Here is a 21824-nt window from a genome sequence, read left to right as displayed (position 1 = left end):
CCGGCCAGAACACGGCCAGACGCGCCTCTCCCGGGCATGCCCGGACTCACTGTTCCCGGGCACGCCCGAACCTCCCGGGCACGCCCGCTCTCGCCTTTCCAGGGCTCGCCCAGAGCGTCCGGGCATGCCCGCTATCGCCTTTCCAGGGCTCGCCCAGAGCGTCCGGGCATGCCCGCTATCGCCTTTCCAGGGCACGCCCAGAGCGTCCGGGCATGCCCGCTATCGCCTTTCCAGGGCTCGCCCAGAGCGTCCGGGCATGCCCGCTATCGCCTTTCCAGTGCTCGCCCAGAGCGCCCGGGCACGCCCAGCCTCGACTTGCCAGGCCGCAGCCAAACACGCCCGGGCAGGTCCAGACTTGCCTTTCCAAGGCTCGCCCTTGATACCCGGGCATGCCCGGTATAGCTTTTGCCGGGCAAACTTCCCGACATAAATGTGTATATATATTGTTGCCCGAAAAACGGGCTTGTCAGAATACCTGAGCTGTTTTGTTTCAATAAAGCAACTCGGACGAATTCCGTCTTTGGTCGCGTCAATTCTTTCGACTCGCGTTGGAGCGCAGTTCCTTCAATATAACATAACAAATATCATGAAACATTTACCTTTTGTAGTCCATTGTATAATTTAAATAAACATAAATGCAAATTTCACATGTGGAAAAAGTAAGTACACCCTTGGCTCTAATCGGTGGTATTGCCCATTTTGGCAGAAACAACCTCAAGTAGGCGTTTCTTATAACTGTCTACCAGTCTCTGACATCGACTGGGAGAATTTTTTGCCCACTCCTCCACGCAGAATTCTTTCAGCTGTGCGATGTTTGAGGGGTTTCTTGCAAGCACAGCTCGTTTCAAACCCCCCCACAACATCTCGATGGGATTTACATCCGGGCTTTGACTTGGCCATTCCAGAACCCTCCATTTCTTTCTTTTCAGCCATTCCTTGGTGGATTTACTGGTATGTTTTGGGTCATAGTCATGTTGCAAGGTCCACCTTCGGTTGATCTTCAACTTTCCGACAGATGGCCTCACATTATCCTCAAGCACCATCTGGTACAATGAAGAATTCATAGTGGATTCTATGATGGTGAGCTGCCCAGGCCCTGATGCAGCAAAGCTGCCCCAAACCATAATATTTCCACCACCATGCTTTACAGTTGGTATCAGGCTCTTGTGGTCAAATGCTGTCTTTGGTTTTCGCCAAACATGTCTTCTGGTACTGTGGCCAAATAGCTCTACCTTTGACTCATCTGTCCAGAGCACATTGTTCCAGAAGTGCTGGTCTTTGCCGAGGTGTTCATTGGCAAACTTTAGTCTTGCCCTGATGTTGTTTCTGGACAGCAAAGGCTTCCTCCTGGCACACCTCCCATGTAGATCAAATTTGTGCAGCCTCTTTCTAATGGTAGACTCGTGCACTTTGACATCAACAGTGGCAAGAGCTACCTGTAGGTCCTGTGATGACATTCTGGTGTTCTTAGAGACTTCTTTCAGCATCTTGCGGTTTGCTCTCGGGCTGAACTTGCTGGGGCGGCCTGGCCTGAACAAGTTGGCAGTTGTTTGGAATCTTCTCCACGTGTAGATGATCTTCCGGACAGTCGAATGATTGATTTCAAATTGTTTGGAGATCTTTTTAAATCCATTCCCAGACTCGTAGCCATCTATAACCTTCTTTCTGAAGGCCTCAGAGAGCTCTTTTGATCTAGGCATGGTGACGCCGCACACTTCAACAACAAAGAGCAAACGAAACTAAATGTCAAGTTTAAATAATACAGGTTCCTCCAAGATCCTCTCTAATGATGTTCTAATCATTTGCACCTGAGCTGGTGCACCTGATTCTAATTTTAGGTATTTGAAGTAGTGATAAATGTAGGGGTGTACTTACTTTTTCCACATGCGAAATTTGCATTTATGTTTATTTAAATTATACAATGGACTACAAAATGTAAATGTTTCATGATATTTGTTATATTATATCACCTTTAGCTATCAATATTGTTGAAATGAAGATCAAATAGCTGTATGTTGAAATATGTTGAAAAAGTCAAAACTTTACATGGGTGTACTTACTTTTTCACGTGACTGTATGTATGTATGTATATATATATATATATATATATATATATATATATATATATATATATATATATATATATATATATATATGTGTGTGTGTGTATTGTGTATGTATGTATATATTATATATTGTTACGGATCTCCGACGTCGGCTCTCCCTTATCAAGGGGGGGTTAATCCCCTTGTCTTTTTATCTGGCCGACGCGATCCTGGAAGTTATAACGTCCTTCCCGGTGTGGCGTTAGGTAGGGTTTGTTAGGCCTAGGGATTCGCTACTACCTAAGTACTAACGCCGGCTGGAAACGAAGGAATAACTCCCGCTCGAATCACGGATATTGATGGAATATTGCCGAGCGGATAGCAATCCGCGATCCGAGCTGTTAACCAGTGACTAGACCCGATTCTAAGCGGTTGCGATCATGCCACGCTTACCCAATTAGAGAAAAGACTGATGCGATCGGATTGAGGAGAAACCAGAAAGAACAGGGTAATTTATTAACAAATGTACAAAGAAGAAGAGGAAACGAAAGGAATGTACAAGAAAGAAAGAGGAAGGAAAAGTACACAGGGCAGTCTTAATTACAGTCTTAACTTATTCCCTGGACAAACGGGCCTGTCTCACATACAGACACTCACACGGGGATTGCAGATGGTAGGGTGGAAGGTCGGCAATGGGGTCCAGGCTCCAGTCCGGCTCCGGTCCAGCAGACGAAACCCGGCAGGCAGCTCTTCACGTAGTGGAACGCGAGCGGACAAATAATAATGACGGGGGGAAGGCTGGTATACTGGCGTACGTAATATGTGCACTACGCACTCCAAGCGACCCCTCCCCAATGTCCTGCACGCTGCAGTTCGTGGCAATGCATGCCGCGCGCTCGCCCTTAGTACCGTGGGTTTCCACAGCGCGTCTCTTTGAAATACCAATGCCAGCGAGTCCTCTTTGATCAAACGCATAAGTCCTTATACTCGCGAGTCCTTTGTAATCCCGACAGTCCTTCGTAATCACGACAGTCCTTTGTAATCACGACAGTCCTCTCCACAACGATAAGTCCTTTTCGAGGGCTGTGTGCGCTGGCTTTTATAATCAAGCCAGCAAACGCTCTCGAAGCCCAAAAGCCACGCCTGTCAGGCGATGTCACTCCAGCCCTGGTTGGCTGGTTATGGCTTACGGGCCCCGCCCTGACGGCTGGGTGACGTGGCCACACCTCCTCCCTGGCGCTCCACCCCCCTTTCTCCGGGCTTCACCTCGTGGCTTATGGCGGCGTTGAGCCAGCTCATGGGCAGCGAAGGCTGGTTTGGGCGGAAGCCCAGCGAGGTTGCAAACGCCGCTGGCCCTAAAGGGCGATGGCTAGCGCTTAATGGCGTCGCTTGGAGGGGAGGCTGCCAAAATGGACGGATGGGGACCGACTCTTATTTGATTGACGCAACGCAGATTCAACTATTGGGAAAATGGCCTTATCTAACACATATTAAGAAATAACTGACGCCCTATGGTGACCTACGTGTTGCTTGTGGCCTACCTATGGGGTGCTACCTTTAACCTTTAATGATGTGATATTTATTTACAAGTGTGGGTTCTCAAAACCGCAACAATATATATGTATGTATATATATATATATATATATATATATATATATATATATATATATATATATATATATATATATATATATATATATGTATATATATATATATGTATATATATATATATATATACACATACACACATACACACACACATACATACACATATATAATATATACATACATACACATATATATATATACATACCTATGTGTATATATATATATATATATGTATATTTGCTGATTCGGAGTACGGCGCTCCCCTTACCAAGGGGGGGTTAATCCCCTTGTCTTTTACACTGGCCGTCTCCGATCCTAGAAACTATGATGTCACTTCCGGTCGGTAGTAGCCAGGGTCATTAGTCAATGAAGTCCAAAATACCTGCGTACTAAGACCGGCCGTTAGCGAGGAGATAATTTCCACCTGAGCCGCAGCGTTAATGGATACGCCGAGCGAAGCGAGCTGCGACTCGGGCCGTTAACAAAAGACTAACCCGATTCTGAGCGGTTCTGCCAAATCGTGCCACGTATATCAATTGGGGACAGGACGAAAGCGATCGGATGAGAAGAAACCAAGGGGTAAAGAAAGAACAAATGTGGTTTATTTATACAGTACTAGAAGAGGAAATGAAAGGTAATGTACAGTTGAAGAGGAAGAAGCAGTAACACAGGGCAGCCTTAGATACTCTTATATAACACTCCCAGGACAGAACAAACACACTTACATGAAAGGATGGAATGGCAGGGATGGTTGGGCGTTGAGGTCCGGCTCCGGTCCAGTCGAATCCGGCTCCGGGTGTTGACTCGTGCCGTGGCGAGAACCCGGGCAGCAGCAAGCACGTACCGTTGGCGCGCGATCGGACCTTATACGTGGCGGGGGGGTAGTCCTTTGCACGGCCGTATGCGCAATTCTATATAATTGATGGTGCAATCTCACCCACCTCTGTGCAGTCCGTGCCCTCTCTTTCTCCTCTCTGTGCAACGACCTCTCACTCCCAACTCCCAACTCCCAACTGTCGAAGTAGTCCCAAGTGAGCGCTTTTATCGCCCGCTCGCGTATCAAGCCGCCCGCTCTATAGGTCCGCCCACCGGTGAGCTCGCCTCGGCCCTGGTTGGTCGCGAGGACTCACCGGCTCTGCCCCTTGATGGTGCCTTGGCGGGGCCACGCCTTGTTCCTGGCGCTCTGAGGACTCCTCCCCCTTCTTCTCCAACTCGGCCGCGTGGCCTATGGCGGCTTGCAGGATAGAAAACCATCGCACCGCTGTTGAAAGGAACTTTGGGGCCTACTCTTATTTAATTAATACAACGCAGATTCAACTATTGGAAACAGATCCTTAACTGAAACATAGACTAATGAAATAACTAGGGTGGTTCCTATGGTGTCCTACGTGTTGTACATGGCCTAACTTGGGTGCAACCTTTACAAAGGGGGATATTTACAAGGCTTATTATTATTTACAAAGTGAAGGTTCTAAAAACCGTAACTATATATATATATATATATATATATATATATATATATATATATGTGTGTGTGTGTATGTATGTATATATTATATATGTGTATGTATGTGTGTATATATATCTATATATATATATATATATATATATATATATAATAAATATATATATATATATTGTTACGGTCCGCGGATTAGATGTTATTTTTTACCGAGCGGAGGTATAACCGCGGCCGAACAGTTGTTCCCCGACTAAACCCGATTCACCCAAACGTTGGCCGTATCGCGCCACAGATACTCAATCTGGAAAACTCTAAAGCGACCGAATGCAAAGAGGAAGAAGAAGACGTACAGAAGAGTAACGGGGTTTATTATGTACACGTAAGCAAAAAGGAGCAGTCACGATTATGTACAGGGACATGAGACCCAGGTGACACAGTGCAAATTATTAACTTATCTAACAGGCTTACTTAATACCCAGGACAGAACAAACGAAGACACAGACTCACGCGGGGAATGATGATAGGAATTGGCTGGAAGGAGAGGAAAGTCCACTGGGTCTGGCAGCACGATTCGCACGTTCTGCAGCCGCCGTTCCTTCGCGGCCCTGCTCCAAACCGCCGTCCAGGCCCCAAATGGCTGGCGAGCGTTGTGGCTGCTGGGGACGCTGCTGCTGCTGCTGCTACTGTAGACGCTGCCGCTGGCGCGCAAGGTGACGAATATCAGGCTTTGTGCTTCCCTGGATGATCTGCTTTTGGAACCTCACAACTCAGCCCTGCTCTGACGACCCAGCTCTTTCCTTTCCACCTCACCACGCAGCTCAGCTAAGCCTTTCAGCTCCTCTCTTGGACTCATCTCTCCCTGGGGAACGCCCCGCGGCGGGTTATATAGGCCCCGCCCCTCAACCTTTGCGAACCTCCCCCAAACGCTCTTCCTCCGCCCTCTCAAACCAAACCCCTCGTGCTCGGTTGGTTGTTCGGGGCTAGCTCACTCCTCCCCTCTATGACGAGGTGGAGACACGCCCTTCTCCTCCGACCCTGCCTCGTGGTCAATGGCGGCAATTGGAGGGGATGTAATTGGCAATGGCAATTGAGGCCTGGCAATGACGAAAGGGGAAATGGAGGTTTTTGGGAATGGGAATGAAGGGAATCTATCTCTTTTACTCGGTGCAATGGAGTGTCATATTAATGGACGACAAGGCCTTACCCTAAAACACATAATAAGGAAATAAACTACTGAACAGGGGTATTCTATGATTGGCTGCCGTGGATGCTTTATGGAGTAATTATGGGACGCCCTTTGACCTTTACACTACGGAGGTATTTACAAGGATCATGACATTTACAAAGGGTGATCTTTACAACAATTTACACTACAACAACAACAAAAAAAAAACATTCTCATATCCACAACAATATATATATAAACGGTACATAGCCTACATACATTCATACACACACGAAGGTGGAGACTTTTGAGATCTGGGAGGACTCTGTTCCACCTTCTGAAACCCGCATATGGAGATAACCAACAACACACACATTCAGCCTGAATTTGTCACCAATTTATGTTCCTGATTGAGGATTTCATTCACATTTTCTTAATCTGCCGTTCATTTCATAAACGTGTTCCTGCTGGGCAATATGTCTGTGAATTTGTCCATTAGGTTCCAAACACAGTGCCTTGAGACAAATGTGTTCTCAAGGGAAACGTGATACAAATTTGGATGTATGGCTTCTTAATGGGGACAGAGCGCTCACAAAGCAGGATCCTTAATACCCGGGTGGCTCTCATGGCCTGCTGCTGTCGGAAACTCTGTAGCCCTCACATTCAGCGATTCGCACGTGAGCTGTTTGTTAACTTGACCGACGGAGAGCTTTGCTATAATTGCCTCCAGCAAAATCCCTTGCAGGCATTTCTTATAACGTTTAAAGAATTTCCAATTCAGACGACGAAGGTGCCATAATCTTGTCGCTTATGTGAAAAGCAGTTCAGAGAATGGTGACATAATCTAATCTTGCATGTATGCTACTCACGTCCTTGTAACCTTAGTAACAGTGCATGTCACATCACGTGGTCAGAGACACATTTTAAGATTCACGTCTACAATGCCTCCCAGTTAAAACTCGCACGTCGACAGCATCAACATCTCAGAGCTTTGCAAACCATAAAACCTCCAGCTCAGTGTTTCGTGCATCCACAGAGCTTCCTGCTTGAAACGTGACATATACACATAATCTCCTGCTCTAAACCTCAAGGATCCACACACACTCCAGCCTAGAGCATCACGTATCCACACAACCTCCAGCCTAGAGCATCACGTATCCACACAACCTCCAGCCTAGAGCATCACGTATCCACACAACCTCCAGCCTAGAGCATCACGTATCCACACACACTCCAGCCTAGAGCATCACGTATCCACACATACTCCAGCCTAGAGCATCACGTATCCACACAACCTCCAGCCTAGAGCATCACGTATCCACACAACCTCCAGCCATGAGCATCATGTATCAACACACAACCTCCAGCCATGAGCATCACGTATCCACACAACCTCCAGCCTAGAGCATCACGTATCCACACACACTCCAGCCTAGAGCATCACGTATCCACACATACTCCAGCCTAGAGCATCACGTATCCACACAACCTCCAGCCGAGAGCATCACGTATCCACACACACTCCAGCCTAGAGCATCACGTATCCACACAACCTCCAGCCTAGAGCATCACGTATCCACACACACTCCAGCCTAGAGCATCACGTATCCACACACACTCCAGCCTAGAGCATCACGTATCCACACACACTCCAGCCTAGAGCATCACGTATCCACACAACCTCCAGCCTAGAGCATCACGTATCCACACACTCCAGCCTCGAGCATCACGTATCCACACACACTCGAGCCTAGAGCATCAGGTATCCACACAACCTCCAGCCTAGAGCATCACGTATCCACACACACTCCAGCCTAGAGCATCACGTATCCACACACACTCCAGCCTAGAGCATCACGTATCAACACACAACCTCCAGCCTAGAGCATCACGTATCCACACACTCCAGCCTAGAGCATCACGTATCCACACACACTCCAGCCTAGAGCATCACGTATCCACACACTCCAGCCTAGAGCATCACGTATCCACACACACTCCAGCCTAGAGCATCACGTATCCACACACTCCAGCCTAGAGCATCACGTATCCACACACACTCCAGCCTAGAGCATCACGTATCAACACACAACCTCCAGCCATGAGCATCATGTATCAACACACAACCTCCAGCCTAGAGCATCACATATCCACACAACCTCTAGCCTAGAGCATCACATATCCACACAACCTCCAGCCTAGAGCATCACATATCCACACAACCTCCAGCCTAGAGCATCACGTATCCACACAACCTCCAGCCTAGAGCATCACGTATCCACACAACCTCCAGCCTAGAGCATCACATATCCACACAACCTCCAGCCTAGAGCATCACATATCCACACAACCTCCAGCCTAGAGCATCACATATCCACACAACCTCCAGCCTAGAACATCACATATCCACACAACCTCCAGCCTAGAGCATCACGTATCCACACAACCTCCAGCCATGAGCATCATGTATCAACACAACCTCCAGCATAGAGCATCACGTATCCACACAACCTCCAGCCGAGAGCATCACGTATCCACACAACCTCCAGCCATGAGCATCACGTATCCACACAACCTCCAGCCTAGAGCATCACGTATCCACACACACTCCAGCCTAGAGCATCACGTATCCACACAACCTCCAGCCATGAGCATCATGTATCAACACAACCTCCAGCCTAGAGCATCACGTATCCACACAACCTCCAGCCTAGAGCATCACGTAGCCACACAACCTCCAGCCATGAGCATCACGTATCCACACAACCTCCAGCCTAGAGCATCATGTATCCACACACACTCCAGCCTAGAGCATCACGTATCCACACACACTCGAGCCTAGAGCATCACGTATCCACACAACCTCCAGCCTAGAGCATCACGTATCCACACAACCTGCAGCCTAGAGCATCACGTATGCACACAACCTGCAGCCTAGAGCATCACGTATGCACACACACTCCATCCTAGAGCATCACGTATCCATACAACCTCCAGCCTAGAGCATCATGTATCCACACAACCTCCAGCCTAGAGCATCACGTATCCACACAACCTGCAGCCTAGAGCATCACGTATGCACACACATTCCATCCTAGAGCATCACGTATCCACACAACCTCCAGCCATGAGCATCATGTATCAACACACAACCTCCAGCCATGAGCATCACGTATCCACACAACCTCCAGCATAGAGCATCACATATCCACACAACCTCCAGCCTGGAGCATCACGTATCCACACAACCTCCAGCCTAGAGCATCACGTATCCACACAACCTCCAGCCATGAGCATCATGTATCAGCACACACATTCCAGCCTAGAGCATCACGTATCCACACAACCTCCAGCCATGAGCATCATGTATCAACACACAACCTCCAGCCTAGAGCATCACATATCCACACAACCTCCAGCATAGAGCATCACATATCCACACAACCTCCAGCCTAGAGCATCACGTATCCACACAACCTCCAGCCATGAGCATCATGTATCAACACACAACCTCCAGCCTAGAGCATCACATATCCACACAACCTCCAGCCTAGAGCATCACATATCCACACAACCTCCAGCCTAGAGCATCACGTATCCACACAACCTCCAGCCATGAGCATCATGTATCAACACAACCTCCAGCATAGAGCATCACGTATCCACAAACACTCCAGCCATGAGCATCACGTATCCACACAACCTCCAGCCATGAGCATCACGTATCCACACAACCTCCAGCCTAGAGCATCACGTATCCACACACACTCCAGCCTAGAGCATCACGTATCCACACAACCTCCAGCCTAGAGCATCACGTATCCACACAACCTGCAGCCTAGAGCATCACGTATCCACACACATTCCAGCCTAGAGCCTCATTTATCCACACAACCTCCAGCCTAGAGCATCACGTATCCACACACACTCCAGCCATGAGCATCATGTATCAACACACAACCTCCAGCCTAGAGCATCACGTATCCACACAACCTCCAGCCTAGAGCATCACGTATCCACACAACCTCCAGCCATGAGCATCATGTATCAACACAACCTCCAGCCGAGAGCATCACGTATCCACACACCCTCCAGCCATGAGCATCACGTATCCACACAACCTCCAGCCTAGAGCATCACGTATCCACACAACCTCCAGCCATGAGCATCACGTATCCACACAACCTCCAGCCTAGAGCATCATGTATCCACACAACCTCCAGCTCCGAGCTTTGCGCATCCACAGATCTTCCTGCTTGAAACGTCACACATTGACAGAGTCTCTTGCCTGGAACGTCACATATAACACATAATCTCCTGCTCAGAACATCACAATAAAGGAACTCTCCTGCTCTAATCCTCAAGGATCCACACACACTCCAGCCCAGAATATCTCACATCCATGGAGAAAACTGCTCGGAACCTCACACATCTGCAGAACAATCCAATTAGAATTTAGAACAGCAGTAAATTGTCTCATTCCCCATGCAATTGCTTGTCCAAAGAGGTTATATGAGCCTCGCTCTTGTAGAGAGGGGAAAAAAGGAAGGTGGTACAGAGTAGATAAGTCAAGTTACTGCTTTAAGGATAGTCAGGAAAATCCCATGTGAACAGCTGGTATCTGCTGGTATTCATAAAAGTTGCACATATGCTATAACTCTGCCTTGAATGTAAAGAACAAATTTCTTTACCTGGCACGTTCTGCTGCAAACAGAAAGTCTGATGTTTATGTCTTTACAATGAGGACTTGCTTGAAGTAATTGCTTTCAATTTCTGGAGCAAATTGCATTATTCAATTGTTACGGATTCGGCCCTAATGATTGTTGTTATGATTATTGTTGTTGGTTCGAAGTATCCTGGTGATTGTGGTTGAAGGGAAAGGGTTATTATAGTTAAAAGATTTAAAAGCGCTCCTGGTAAAATGTGGCCGGAAATCCGGATCGTGACCGGAAGAGGTGGAGTGAGGAAGAAGAGGCGGTAGGAGATCGTGAGGAGACGTGGTTGGAGATCATGAGGAGACGTGGTTGTTGAAGCTCCGGACCGAGCGTTCGACGTACAGTGCAAGTGAACTTTGCGTCCTTGAAGGGAAGTTCCGGCGATAAGACTTATTGCCGGAGTGCGTGGAGCCTGTGTCGTCGGGTATCCTCATTGAGGTTCCGGAGGATCCTGGCCTCAAAGCCCGGGTTCGAGTGAAAGCCGTCCGCCATCTTCGCCACGCGAGCAACCTGCAGTGAACCGGTTTTGGTCGTGTCGGCTGGGCATTATTCCCCGGTGGTTTGCCGGGGACGGCTGTGCAAGAAAGGGCGCTTGAGAATTATATGGAGGCTCGCGGATTGAACCGCAAACATGTACGTCGGAGCGCGTCTTGGTGAGGTTCCTTTCCACCGCTGTATTGCGGGGTGCTGAACAACGTGGCCTCGATCGCCTACGCCTCAATTGACTTTGATCGGGCATTGACTCCCCGATCGCGGGAGCGCACAGAGACATTGGGACTTCGTCTTGGAGGGGTGCAGAGACATTGGGGAGGTGCCGTGAGTTTGGGGTTAAGGGGCTGGATAAGGTTACCACCGTAAGATTTGATAGTAGGGGGTGATTGCCCCCATTGTTGTATGGCTCTTTTTGTGTGATTTATAATATATTATTGTTTGTTCATAACCTGGTGTGGTTGCATTATTGATTTGACTGTTTCCTTTGCTGGTTCCATTGAGGGTTTCATTATTTGCTTGATTTCAACCAAGGATAACACATCTTTCTGCCGGGGACCCTCTCGGGGTTCGGAGGTCTACCAAGACCAGAAGTAAGGGGGGACCCCTAACACAATGTAAAATGGACGAAATCCTCAATCGACTTGTTTCAACCAGGTGTCTAGTTCTTAGTCATTAGCATGCAAATAATTACCCTCGCCTGAGGAGAGGGTATTGCATTTGAGTCCGTTTGTTTGTCTGTTGGTTTGTCTGCTTGTTTGTTTGTCTGTTTGTCCGCACAGAATAAATATGATTTTCTCTGCAACCGTTGGTCCGATTGACAGGAAATTTTCACCATAGGTGCAACTCTACCTGTTGAAATTTTTTATGATAATTATGATGTCATAGGTCACGTGGTTCTGCCGCCATATTGGAAAAATCTAAAAACTTTGCACCTCTATATCTCGGAAAGCTCTGAATAGAAAAAATTGAGACATGGCTCATTGTAAAGAACTCTCCATGGGGAATAAAATATGTTAATGATGATGTCATAGGTGCCTCCATTATGACGTCATAATTCGACAAGTACAAAACTTCATCCAATCAAGATGAAATTTCTTGAGCACCATGTCGGCATAAACTGGTGGAGACCAAAAAAACAATGATGACATCATCGGTCACGTGGTTCGGCCGCCATCTTGGAAAAAACAAAAAAATTGCATCTCTATATCTCCGAAAGTGCTGAATAGGAAAAATTGAGACATGGCTCATTGCAAAGAACTCTCCATGGGGAATACAATATGTTAATGATGATGTCATTGGTGCCTCCATTATGACGTCATAATTCGACAAGTACAAAACTTCATCCGATCAAGATGAAATTTCTTGAGCATAATCTAGGAATAAATTAGTTTAGAATTTTTTTATGCCGTCATCGGTCACGTGGTTCGGCCGCCATATTTGTTTTTAACACAAAAGCCTTAAAAACCACGCAAAATACATCCTGGCGAGGGTTTGCAATCTCTGATTGCTCTTTTCCTTGTTTACTTTTTTGAAAGTACTCATTGTTCAAAAGCAAAAATAACATTATGTAGTCGATTTCGATACTCGTTCTCAGAGCATCTTCTTCTTGGTTAAACTGTAAAACTAGAATGGCACTCAGTAGAGTGCATACCTCCGCCAGGCTGAACAGTTTACGTTTTGCATCCCACTAATAGGCTGGGTCTAAATACAGACCTCAACCAAAATCGAATCAGCTTGTTCTTGTCACCTAACCAACTCATCCCCTGGTTTTGTCATCGGCTAACTCATCCACAACTTTTGAGATGTCATGCTGTATATATCGTTTTTGGCCCCATCTCTCAATGGTGAAGAATCACTTACAAAATTAAAAAATTCTCGTATCCGGATGTGGATTCCGATCTTCACCAAAATTTAATCGATTTGTCCTTGTCACACGCACACAACCTGGCCACCAAGTTTCATCTGAATCCGTCCACAAATTTTTGGAGATATCGTGTTATCTATAGTTTTAGCCCTATCATTCAATGGTGAAGAATCACTGAAAAAAATTCTCGGATGTGGATCCGGATTCGGATAATCACCAAATTGAATCAATTCTTCCGTGTCACACACCCAACCTGTCCACCAAATTTCGTCCGAATCCATTTACACCTTTTTGAGATATCCTGTTCGGGAACAAAGGTGAAAACATGACCACCGTCCACCTTCAGTGGCAGAGGTAACTAGCAGCTCCAAACATTCTACACAACATGTTTAGGTTTGCAACTTTGGAGTCTCATGATACATGAACAGTACATTGGCTAACATTGCCTGGCACTATTATTTGGCTCTTTCTTCCCAGATGCACCGAAGATTTTGAGGTTTGAGGAGCCGCAGAAGTACTTTACATGGTGCATTTCATTCCTGGTGATGGGAAACCCACGGCCCAAACTTACGTGGCTGTTCAATGGTATGATTATTAACGAGACTCAGTTTGTGAAAACAACGATCCACAATCTGAATGCGTCTGCCAATGACTCATTACAAGGCTGCCTGGACATCATTTTGGCTACACATCATAACAACGGCAACTACACGCTGATTGCCTCAAATATCTACGGCACACATGAGAGGACGCTCTCTGGATTCTTCATGAACATATCTGGTGAGGCTCTTAATTGTGAGTGATGCTTGGTGGGGGATTGTTGGGTGGGGGGTGGTGGTTTGGAATTAGAACAAATGGGGTCAGATATATATGGCTTAAGCAAGAGGAAAAGGTCATGGGAATAGAGGCATGAAGGAAAATGTGGGAGGAATTGGTGGAGAGTGGATAAACGACTCTTACTGTACAGTATTTGTAAGAAAGCTGAAGTGATGGTTTCACCAGCTATGTTCGAGCAGTATGGTGATAAACACATGCAAACACAATTGTAAAATTGTCAACGTTACTCTCTACTTCGGTAAGATAGACCTGAGCCTCTTCCTGGTGACGGAGTTGCACTGTACATTAAAAACAAGACCAAAAGTCGAACAGTGGCATAGCCGGACTTGTAAAATATTATAAACCACAAACACGCTTGATTAGCATTTTAAACAGTTGCTAATGCTGTTTATAACATTAAACAAAGAAATTTGGAGGAATCTTGACATCCGTGAGGTAAATTTTACTTACAGAACTGAGCGAAGATCTACTGTAATCTATATACCCCACAAGGGTTGGAGGTGTACTCATTTACCAAGCAGCTAGCTAGTGCTTGCCAAGCCAGGCGTTCCTTAAGGGTTTTGAGTGGAGTGCTTGCTCGAATGATTAAACCACTTGGCGATCTCTCCACAAGAAACTTGGCAAATGAACACACACCCAATGTTCTTGTGACCCGACCAAAGAGGAATGACCCTTTCTGCAGCTCCCATAGTGAGCGGGTGTAGGCCTACGAGTAAATTTTAATGTAGGTCGGAGGAATTACGAAATTGTTACAAAATATTACAATATAAATGAATGAATGAATCATTCATTCATTCATTTCATTCATCAGTTTGTCAGTATGGAGACAAAAGGTCTGAAGGTGAATATCGGAAAGACAAAGGTGATGGCAAGTGGTAAAGCATGTGTTGAGGTGGAAAGAACTGGGAAGTGGCCATGTGCTGTGTGCAGGAAGGGTGTCGGAGTGAACTCCATTCAATGTATAATGTGCGCTGAGTGGGTTCATCAAAAATGTAGTGGTCTGACAACAACAACAACAACAACATGCATTTTAAGGCCATTTTCCCTGCTAGAGCGGGGGTTAGCCTTGCGGACCCCATGACAATCTTCTCCATCTTGCCCTATTTTCTGCATCTCTCCTTGTTAACCCCCTTGCCTGCATTTCTTCTTCCACCATCTTTGGCCAAGTCTTTCTCGGTCTTCCCAGTCCTCTACTTCCTTCTACATTCATTTCCATCACTCTTCTCAACCAGTCACTTTCATCCTTCCTCAACACATGACCAAACCATCTCAACCTGTTTCTCTTCACAGCATCCATCACAGGCTCTATTCTCATCATCTTTCGCAATTCATCATTTGTCTTCCTCTCTCTCAACGATACTCCGCACATCCATTGAACCATTCGCATTTCCACCCTTTCCACCCTTTCCAATCTTCGTTGCTGCTCTACGTTCATTACCCATGTCTCGCTCCCATAAATCATAACACTTCTTACACATGCAGCATACACCTTTCCCTTCAGCTTCAACGACACTCCCCTCCTCATCAGTGGACATCTCTCTGACCATTCTCAGGGAGCCTGCTCAGCGTCGACGAGTCTGGCATTTCACTCAGGCCAACTGGCATGGTCTTCAAGCAGCCATCAATCATCTGGACTGGTCTCCCATCTCTACCCCCTCTGACATCAACTCATCCTGGGAATTCTTCCAAAGTAAATTGCTCTCTCTAATGCACAGATTTATCCCATCTCGTCTTCAGTTGTCATACCCTTCCTCCCGTCCATGGTACACGGAATCTTGTGGTGAGGCTGTTGCCCAGAAACAACTTGCCTTCGTCTCCTGGAAAGCAAATCCAACGGAGGGAAATCTCATTTCCTTTCACAAAGCCCGGAACAAGTGTGTGTCCACCCTCAGGAGAGCCAGGAAACAATATCTCTCCGTTCTCAAGACCGAACTCTCTTATCTGTCTCCCTCTTCCAAATCCTGGTGGCGTCTGGTCAAATCTGTTTCTGGTGTTTGTTCCCCCTCCATCCCCTCCCTTACCTCAAACGGCTACACAGCTGATTCCGCACGTGAAAAAGCTGAATGCCTCAACTCTGTGTTTGCCTCTAAATCTTGTGTCCCAAACCCATCCCTCTCTGTACCCACCATACCCAGTCGTACCCAGCTGCTCCTGGACTCCGTGTCCTTTCCTCCTGACAAGGTGGAAAAGTTTCTGTCAACCCTCGACTCTGATTCTGCAACTGGACCTGACGGCATCAGCCCACGGGTCCTAAAATCATGTTCTTCCGCTCTTTCACTCCCTCTCTCTGTTCTCTTCACCCTCTCTTTTGCTCAAGGTCAACTGCCATCTGCTTGGAAATCAGCCAACATCACCGCTTTGCACAAAAAAAAGGTGCAAAAACAGATCCTAGCAACTACAGACCAATCAGCCTTCTCCCAATTATCAGCAAAGTCATGGAATCCATCATTGCTTCGGATATGAAATCTTTCCTCTTCTCCAATGGCTTGATCTCTGATCATCAATTTGGTTTCAGACCAGGTCACTCTACTCTGGACATGCTGCTTCTGCTGTCTCAACAATGGATGGAGGTCCTCAATGCCAAACAGGAAATTAGAGCTGTCTCCCTCGACATATCACGTGCCTTCGATACGGTCTGGCACCCCGCTCTGCTCACCAAACACTCCTTCTTTGGTATCCATGGAAATCTCCACGCATGGCTGGCGGACTTCCTCTCTAGTCGTCGTCAACATGTGGCCCTGAATGGGTTTCTCTCATCTCCTCTTCCTGTTCAGGCTGGAGTTCCCCAAGGCAGTGTTCTGGGCCCTGTGCTTTTTCTGGTCTTCATCAATGATCTCTCTGACTCTCTTGAAAATCCTCTCTATCTCTTTGCTGATGACTCCACTCTCTGCCGCTTCATTCCTCATCCCTCAGATCGGCAGTCTGCAGCCTCCTCACTCTCTGCAGACCTGGACAAAATCACAGACTGGGCAAACAAGTGGAACATGTCTTTCAATCCTGACAAATCTCACACTCTTACGATGTCTCTCCGAAAAGACCGCCTGGACAACCCTCCCATCTACTTTCTGAATAATCGTCTACAAGAAGTTCTGTCACTCAAGCTTTTGGGTCTCACTATCTGCCACGATCTTTCCTGGGAAAACCACATTTCCAAGCTGGCCTCCAAAGCCAGTCGCCGACTGGGCATCCTCCATCGTGCGAAGTCCTTCCTTGGCACACCTGAGCTCCTCACCACATACAAGGCTTTCATCCGCAGCTCAATGGAGATCTCCCCTCTGGGCTGGTGCTCCTGCCTCACACCTAGCTCGTCTTCACGCTGTTGAAACCAAAGCGTTCAGAATCATTGGAATCTCCCGCGATGACGCTATCTCCGAGGGCCTTTCATTTAATCACCGCAGGCAGGTTGGTGGTCTTTCCGTCTTCTACCGACTCCTCTCCGGCCTTGCTCCCCCAGCTCTCTCTGGGCTCTGTCCCCCAAATATTCCTGCAGGTCGCACAAGATCTGCCTGCAACCCTCTTATGGTTAAACTGCCAAAATCAAGACTCTCTGCTCATTTTCACTCCTTCATTCCTCTTTTCTCCCGCCTCTGGAACAAACTCCCTCACTCTCTTCAATCCCACTCCTCCCTCCAGGTCTTTAAAACGGCTGTTCACCACCATCTCTTATCTTCCCCAATCCAAAACCTTGATCTTTTCTACCCCCGCTAATTTCACCCCAAATCCACTTTTTTGAGGTGACTTTTGACCTTTTTCCTGGAAGTCCTTGGTGTCCTTGCGTTTTATACCTATCCTGCCTCCCCCCAGGCCCTCTCCCTCCAAAAACAAAAACATGCCCTTCTCTCCCCATCTTGTCGACCGCTCCCCTTTTTATATACTTTGTTTGCTTGTTTGTTTGATTTGTTTGTTTGATAAATGTTAGCTCTTTCACGAGCCTCGACTCTGTATACAAAAAAGAAAAGAAAAAAAAAAGAAGTCCATCCATACTTTCCGCAATCAACACCAGATCATCTGCATACAACAACTCCCACGGTAAACCCTCCTTTACGTTCTGAGCCAGCACCTCCATCACAGCTACAAATAGTAGTGGACTTAGTACCGACCCCTGATGCACTCCCACCTTCACCTCAAACTCACCACTGTTCCCGTCCTTCGTCCTTACAGCTGTGCGCGCTCTTTTGTACATTGCCGTCACTACTCTGATCAACCATTCCTCCACTCCTAACTTCCTCATTGCCCATGTCATTAACCATTAACCAGTCATTAACCATTAACCAGTGAGGGTCATTAACCAGTGTGGCAGCTACATTCAAGTGTAAGGTGTGCACAGAGGGAGCTGCAGATGGAGGAAATGTTGAGTTGGATCTTGGACACGGCATGAAGCTGGAAGGTGTGAAAACATTTTGCTACCTAGGAGACATGCTGAATGGAGAAGGTGGATCAGACTCGGCAACGGTTGCTTGAGTGAGATGTGCACGGAAGACGTTTTGGGAACTGAGTGGCGGGCTGATGAGGAGGGGAGTGTCGTTGAAGCTGAAGGGAAAGGTGTATGCTGCATGTGTGAGAAGTGTTATGATTTATGGGAGCGAGACATGGGTAATGAATGTAGAGCAGCAACGAAGGCTGGAAAGGGTGGAAATACGAATGGTTTGGTGGATGTGTGGAGTGTCGTTGAGAGAGAGGAAGACAAATGATGAATTGTGAAAGATGATGAGAATAGAGCCTGTGATGGATGCTGTGAAGAGAAACAGGTTGAGATGGTTTGGTCATGGGTTGAGGAAGGATGAAAGTGACTGGTTGAGAAGAGTGATGGAAATGAATGTAGAAGGAAGTAGAGGACAGGGAAGACCGAGAAAGACTTGGCTAAAGGTGGTGGAAGAAGAAATGCGGGCAAGGGGGTTAACAAGGGGAGATGCAGAAAATAGGGCAAAATGGAGAAGATTGTCATGGGGCCCGCAAGGCTAACCCCCGCTCTTGCAGGGAAAATGGCCTTAAAATGCCTGTTGTTGTTGTTGTTGTTGTTGTTGTTGTTGTTGTTGTTGTGAACATCAGTTGCATCCTGTCTACACATACGTCTATTAATTACATACTATAGGAATGTACCTTTTAACCTTTTAGGTTGCTGAGACCGCTCAGACCTTTGAAGACCGTTAAGACCACCAAGACCCCTAAATACCTTGAAGACTCCCAAATACCCTGAAGACCCTTAAAAACCTTGAAGACATAGAGGACCCTAAAGACTCATGAGATCCCAAGATCTTTAAGAACGCCAAGACTCTTAAGATTCCTTTTTCCATTAATACTCTATCAATACGTTGACACCTTTGGATCCCTTCTCCCTTTAGAGTTTAGACTGTTTATACCCTTTATACTCCTAGAATATTTAAACCTTTGCACCTCTTCGACCATAACACCATTTAGATCCCTGACACCCTTCAGACAGATTAGACTGCTTGGACCCTTGGCCATTTAGAGCTTGGACCTTTTTTAGATTACAAATAAATTACAAATAAATAATATCACCAATATTACATATATATTTGTACAAAATAAATGTTTGTATTATGATTGGTGTAAATCATGACAACAACAACAACACAGCAACTCACAGTCATTATCCTCAGTTAAAACAAGCCTGTGCCCCTGGAGCGACGTGTGGTGAGGCAAGCTGATCTACGCTACTATATATACATTCCATTCAGAAAGTATTCAGACCCCTTCACTTTTTTCACATTTTGTTATGTTGCAGCCTTGTGCTGAAATCGTTTAAATTCATTTTTTCCCTCATCAATCTACACTCAATACCCGAAAATGACAAAGAGAAAACAGGATTTTAGAAAGTTTTGCAAATTTATTAAAAATAAAAAACTGAAATATCACATTTACATAAGTATTCAGACCCTTTGCTATGACACTTGAAATTTAGCTCAGGTGTCTCCCATTTCTCTTGATCATCTTTGCGATGTTTCTACACCTTGATTGGAGTCCACCTGTGGTAAATTCAATTGATTGGACATGATTTGGAAAGGCACACACCTGTCTATATAAGGTCTCACAGCTGACAATGCAAATCAGAGCAAAAACCAAGCCATGAGGTCGAAGGATCTGCCTGCAGAGCTCAGAGACAGGATTGTGTCGAGGCACAGATCTGGGGAAGCCTACAAAAAAAATTCTGCTGCATTGAAGGTTCCCAAGAGCACAGTGGCCTCCATAATTCTTAAATGGAAGAAGTTTGGAACAACTAGGACTCTTCCTAGAGCTGGCCGCCCGACAGTCATTATCCATAATGTCCAAGAACCCATATCCAAGGGTTCTTGGTCACCTCTCTTACCAAGGGCCTTCTCCCCTGATTGCTCAGTTTGGCTTCTTCTAATCTGGTGTTCTACTAACTTCTAATCTGGTGTGTGGGTGTTTCTAGGCATAAGGAAGAACGCTGTTGAAAATTGGGTCGCCACGTCAAAATCCAAGATGGCCGCCGCCATGTATGTCTGAACCTTGTGAGCGGAATATCTTGAAAAATAAGTGAAGTACCAACTTCTAATCTGGTTTGTGGGTATATCTAGGCATAAGGAAGAAGGCTATTTAAAATTGGGTCGCCACGTCAAAATCCAAGATGGCCGCCACCATACATATATATGTCTGAACCTTTTGAGCGACATATCTTGAAAAATAAACGAACTACTAACTTCTAATCTGGTGTGTGGGTGTATCTAGGCATAAGGAAGAAGGCTATTTAAAATTGGGTCGCCACGTCAAAATCCAAGATGGCCGCCACCATACATATATATGTCTGAACCTTTTGAGCGACATATCTTGAAAAATAAACGAACTACTAACTTCTAATCTGGTGTGTGGGTGTATCTCGGCATAAGGAAGAAGGCTATTTAAAATTGGGTCGCCACGTCAAAATCCAAGATGGCCGCCTTGCGTCTTCCACTTTGTCAACTCACATCACTTCAACGACGGGGGACCTCGGCGTAACGCTCGTTTTTCATAGACAGTTCTCTGTTCTTCATGTTGGTTTATGCCTACTGATTCCAAAGGCAGACTCTCAAGGCAAAAGCAAAAGCAAAAACCAATACGAGGCATTCACTGATCTTTTATGTGCAAACAATCAATGCAACGTAAAATACCTGAGCAACGAAAGACACCTGTTAGTCATTTGATCCAATACTTATGCTTACCCAAAATGGAGGGAGTGAACATAAAAAGTGCTATTGTTGTACAATGGAAAATATATATGCATAGACATATCAAGAAATAGAAGCTGACTCTTGCGTTGTAATTCCTTAGCTTCTGTATTCCTGCCTCATATTCATCTTTTGATCTCGAATCCAAATTTCTTGGGTATGGAGCAGTAATAACATTTTAACTTCACTGTTCCAGTGCTTATATAAGGCAGTGTATGTATGGAAAAGCCCACCAAGAGCCCATATGATTGTTCAGTAATTAACGCAGTAGCGTTTGACGCAAGGCCTCTCCGAGATATCTATTACCAGCTTGTTTGGATTTGTATGCGCTTGAGCTGTTATTTGCAAGCCGAGTGGCTGAGACTAATTGCGATGCCGAAACACATCTCGTCATTCCCGAGAATCATGGCATGTGTGGAACGGTCTCTTGAGATGCTTCAAACCCCTG

General features: G+C 46.2%; 1 protein-coding gene across 1 annotated transcript in view; it reads left to right on the top strand.

The window, feature by feature from the left end:
* NTRK2 (neurotrophic receptor tyrosine kinase 2) overlaps positions 1 to 21824 on the top strand; it is a 168715-nt gene that overhangs the window by 14855 nt on the left and 132036 nt on the right. The window contains exon 4 of the mRNA XM_068107643.2: positions 13830 to 14132. Within this exon, the coding sequence (XP_067963744.2) occupies positions 13830 to 14132 (303 nt within the window). The remainder of the gene's footprint in view (positions 1 to 13829; positions 14133 to 21824) is intronic.

Source organism: Myxine glutinosa, chromosome 2 (genome assembly GCF_964187855.1).
Source record: "Myxine glutinosa chromosome 2, kmMyxGlut1.1, whole genome shotgun sequence".
Taxonomy (NCBI): Eukaryota; Metazoa; Chordata; class Myxini; order Myxiniformes; family Myxinidae; genus Myxine; species Myxine glutinosa.
This window is presented reverse-complemented; position numbering and strand designations above follow the sequence as displayed.